This window comes from Myotis brandtii, unplaced genomic scaffold, assembly GCF_000412655.1.
Source record: "Myotis brandtii unplaced genomic scaffold, ASM41265v1 scaffold250, whole genome shotgun sequence".
Lineage (NCBI taxonomy): Eukaryota > Metazoa > Chordata > Mammalia > Chiroptera > Vespertilionidae > Myotis > Myotis brandtii.
The window spans coordinates 3,170,778-3,175,126 of NW_005359478.1; the positions used below are offsets into that span (position 1 = coordinate 3,170,778).

A 4,349-nucleotide genomic window follows, 5' to 3' on the forward strand; every position below is an offset into this window, starting at 1 on the left:
CCGAGGCCTGCAGCACCTTCTCTCTCTCCCTTCCTAGGCTGGAAGGTTGAGGAGCGGATCCTGGGCATCTTTGCTAAATGCCTGCCCCCCCTCAGCCAGCTGCAGGCTATCAAGTGAGGGGACATGGGGGGTGGGGGGCAATGTGGGGGATGCTCAGGGGAAAGAACTGAAGAGACGGGAAGATCCTGGGGAGGTGGGAGGTGGGGGATGAGGAGGGTGTGGCAGGGAGGATTGTGGGAAGGAGGCGATGCTCCAGCTGTGCTCCTGGCCGTCCACCAACAGCTTTTGGAAGGTGGGGCTGACGGATAAGACCCTGGCCACGTTCATCGCCCTGCTACCTCTCTGCTCATCCACTCTCAGGTCAGAGGGGAACGGGCCGGCGGGGAGGCCCAGTGCCTGGCAGCCAGGCCGGGTCGGTGGTCAGAGGGAGCCGTTCGGGGAGGGGAGTGGCAAGTCCCAGCTGCTATGGGCCTGGGCTGGCGTTGCTGTGGAAGCAGCGTGAGCTGATAGCCGTTGAGTTTTGAAGCTCCCATCTGACTAGGAGCAGAGTCCCTTTTCTGCCTCTACCAGTGCCTGAAGAGCCTGGCCTTCGGGGCCTCAGCCCTCTCCTCTCCATCAGCCCTACCACCACTCTCTCCCCGGAGGGTTTTCTCCTTCCCGGATGCCTGGGGCCTGACACTGTACTAAGGGTTGGTTCTCGCCCTCCAGGACCTGGCAGTCCAGGGAGGGAGTGGGAAGGATGTAGGAACAGATGCTGCAGGGCAGCGTGGGGACTGGGGGTGAAAGAGCGGTTCATGGGGAGAGGGAGCGGGAGCAGAGAGGGAGTGCTACCCCATGGGAGGAAACTTTAAAATAGAGACATTTCTAGCCATTAGTTCAATTTGTGTTGTGACTGGGACAAGTCCTCCGTCCTCTCAGCACCGTCGGAGAAGCACTGCCTGTGGATCGGACATATGTTAGTTATTTATTGCTGTGGAACAGATCACCTCTGGATTTAGGGCGTAAAACAACAAACCTCTCAGTCTCTGTGAAATGAATCGGGATGCAGGTCAGTGGGTGCTGCCGGCTCAGGGTGTTCGTGAGGTTGCAGTAAAGCTGTTGGCTGGGGCTGCAGTCATCGCACCTGGGTTTGGAGCATCTGCTTCCGAGCTCACTCAGTGGCTGTTGATAGGTTGCGGCGTGTCCACACCTGAGCCCCTCGTAGGCCGTCTGAGTGCCCTCACCACCTGGCAGCTCACGGGGACCCAGAGGGTGCCAGAGGGCACCCAAGGTGGAAGCCACGGCCTTTTTGTAAGCTGACCTTGGAAGTGACATCCCATCACTTCTGCCACATCCCATTCATCAGGTGTGTCACTAGGTCCAGCCACACTCCAGGGAAGGGGGTTACACAAGGGCATAGACACTAGGAAGTGGGGGTCCTCGGGGTCATTCCAGAGGCCACCTCACCATAGGTCGCTAATTCTGGGGAGTGGCCCCTTCCCATGGCCACACTTCCGGATTTTTAGTCTGGAGGAATAAATATAATTTAGTTCTGATATAATTTCCTCTTTTGGGATGCATCCTTTAACTCTGTCTTCAAGCTGCTCCTCAGAGCCCCACACTTCCTCTGTCCCTACCTTCACTGGCCTCAGGGGTGCCCCCTGGTTCTCAGATCAGCTCCACCCTCAGGAAGGTGTCTCTGGAGGGGAACCCACTGCCCGAGCAGTCCTATCACAAGCTCATGGGACTGGACAGCACGTGAGTCTCCTTCCCACCACCCCTTCTCTGGGCCTGCCCCCATTCCAAGCCATCCGAGTCCCCACCCTTCCTTGCCCCTCCTGCGCCGCCCCAGGCACCCTCAAGTCCTGCCCCACAGACTTCAGACCCGATGACCCTCCTCATGCCCCCAGGCCCCGGTGTTTCCAGTGACCGGTCCCCTTCCTCTGCCCAGGATCATGCACTTGTCTCTGCGGAACAACAACATCGATGACTACGGGGCGCAGCTCCTGGGCCAGGCTCTGTCCACGCTGCACACCTGCAACCGGACCCTGGTCTCGCTCAACCTGGGCTTCAACCACATCGGAGACGAGGGCGCGGGCTACATCGCGGATGTGCGTGCACAGGAGGGAGGGACCCCCTGAGCCTGCGGTCTGTTGGCTCACGCCCCTCCCCACCCTCAGGGCCTCCGGCTGAACCGCTCCCTGCTCTGGCTGTCCCTGGCCCACAACCGCATTGAGGACAAAGGCGCCCTGAAGCTGGCCGAGGTGGGTGTGCCAGCTGGGCGGGCTGGAGGAGTGGGTCGGGCTCACAGGGTCTGACAGCTGTGCCTCGGCCCAGGTCCTGCAGCCCTTCGAGCTGACACACACCGAGGTGGTGGAGCGCCGGCGCCTCCTGCTGGGAAAGGGGGCCCAGGAGCACTTGCGGTCGGTGAGCTGTGCCTCAGCCTCTTCCTCGGCCTGCTGTTTCTCAGCAAGCTGGCCCTGTCCCAGTTCGTCTTCTGTCCTGACTGTCCCCCTGCCCAGCTTCTGCACTGGCCTCACAAACGTTTGGGCTGTCACTGCAGAATCCCTCCATGGGCAGAATGTATTGGTTAAAAGAAAGGAGAAGCCCTGGCCAGTGTGGCTCAGTTGGTTGGAGCATCTTCCCATACACCTAAAGGTCATGGGCTCGATTCCCGGTCATGGTGGGTGCAGTAGGGAGCTGATGGATGCTTCTCTCACATCGATGTTTCTCTCGCTCCCTTCCTCTCTCTCAAATCAATAAAAACATATCCTCGGGTGAGGATTTTTTTTTAATTAAAAAAAGAAAGAGAAAGGAGTAGATTTAGACTGCTCGAACTTGGCATGTTACTCACAGGATTGTCGAGAGAATTAAATGTGTGTAAAACACAGGGAACAATATGAGAGTCTGAGCCCCTGCCCCCCACCCCCACCCCAGGTCCCTAGCTGATGGATGCTTCTCTCACATCGATGTTTCTCTCGCTCCCTTCCTCTCTCTCAAATCAATAAAAACATATCCTCGGGTGAGGATTTTTTTTTTTAATTAAAAAAAGAAAGAGAAAGGAGATTTAGACTGTTCGAACTTGAAATCCCATGTGACCTTGGCATGTTACTCACAGGATTGTCGAGAGGATTAAATGTGTGTAAAACACAGGGAACAATATGAGAGTCTGAGCCCCTGCCCCGACCCCCACCCCAGGGTCCCTCTGCCATTTCTCCCCAACAGCACCACCATCCCCAGAAGTCCCAGCACTATTTTAGCATCTAGGCAGGCAGCTGGGGCGGGGAGGGGGGTGCTGCCTGTTGGACCACCACCCAGGCACAAGGCTTCCCCCTCCCCCTGCTGGGGAAGGCGCACTGGCTTCTGCCTCCATTCCCTCCTGTTTGTGGGCACAGCCTTCCTCTTCTCGACATGGGGAATCCAAAGCAGGACATGGGGAATCCAAGGCAGAACGGGAGAGGAATCAGCTGGTGGGAGTCAGCAGTGTCGCGCTGATAGACAAGACGGACAAGATGCAGACAGCAAAGAGCCTGAAGGGCCTGATCAAGAAAAAGGAGAAGGCAGGGGTAGGTGTGCTGCGGGCAGGAGGGCCTTGGGCAATCTTGAGAGCAGCAGCGAGGACACCTCACGGTACACAGGGGGAGCGGGAGGCAAGAAGGCTTCAGGCCCAGGGTTCCAACACTGGCCTCCTCCCAGCCGGTTCCCCACCCCCTCAGGAGGGAGGATTTAAATTTGTCTTCTTACATCCTTCACAGGAAGTGGTGAAGAAAGAGGAGAAGTCGGGGTCTGGGCAGTCACCCATACAAGGAAACCTAAAGAAGGAAGACGCCACAAAGACAAGCAAGGGGAGTAAGTGCTGGTACCCCTCTGGGCGTGGTATCCCTTGTTGGTGTGGAGGAAGGAGCAGTGGGCAGGGTGCAGGAGGCACTCGCTGGTCTTCTGGGCACATCTCTTTCTAGTCCGTTTCCTTCCAGGAGATGGTGTGGAAAGCCCTACCCAGTCCCTTATCCTGACCACTGCAGCTCGCTTCCCTGGGCCCGACCCCAGGGAGGAGGGCCTTGCCCTGAGAAGAGGACCCCCTCCAGCTGGGGTCCCCTCAAACTCCGCTTCTGTTGCACCCAAACCCAGTTTGAGGAGTCGCCTTCCTGGCCCAGCCCTTCTCTCTGGGGACTCTGGGTGGTAACAGGTCTGCACTGTGCGTTCTGACCCTCTTCCTGCCCCAGAGGTGACCATCCCCGAGCAGAAGCCAAGCAGGGGGAAAGGGCAGAAGACCGGGAGCAAGGAGAAGCGCAGCATCCTCCTGGAGTCAGAGGTGGGCTCCGGGCGGGGGTGTGGTGAGGGGTGGGGGTGGGGGCGGCGCGTCCTGTACT

The 4,349-nt window shown here is 58.3% G+C and overlaps 1 protein-coding gene across 5 annotated transcripts in view; it reads left to right on the plus strand.

The window, feature by feature from the left end:
- The window catches only part of LRRC71 (leucine rich repeat containing 71), a 10,240-nt gene that overhangs the window by 3,128 nt on the left and 2,763 nt on the right, over positions 1 to 4,349 (plus strand). For all 5 annotated transcript variants that reach the window (XM_005867605.2, XM_005867606.2, XM_014540851.1 and 2 more), the window contains exons 4-12: positions 38 to 113; positions 283 to 360; positions 1,669 to 1,737; positions 1,931 to 2,090; positions 2,160 to 2,243; positions 2,317 to 2,406; positions 3,375 to 3,545; positions 3,735 to 3,828; positions 4,203 to 4,291. In XM_005867605.2, coding sequence (XP_005867667.1) covers positions 38 to 113; positions 283 to 360; positions 1,669 to 1,737; positions 1,931 to 2,090; positions 2,160 to 2,243; positions 2,317 to 2,406; positions 3,375 to 3,545; positions 3,735 to 3,828; positions 4,203 to 4,291 — 911 coding nt within the window. The remainder of the gene's footprint in view (positions 1 to 37; positions 114 to 282; positions 361 to 1,668; positions 1,738 to 1,930; positions 2,091 to 2,159; positions 2,244 to 2,316; positions 2,407 to 3,374; positions 3,546 to 3,734; positions 3,829 to 4,202; positions 4,292 to 4,349) is intronic.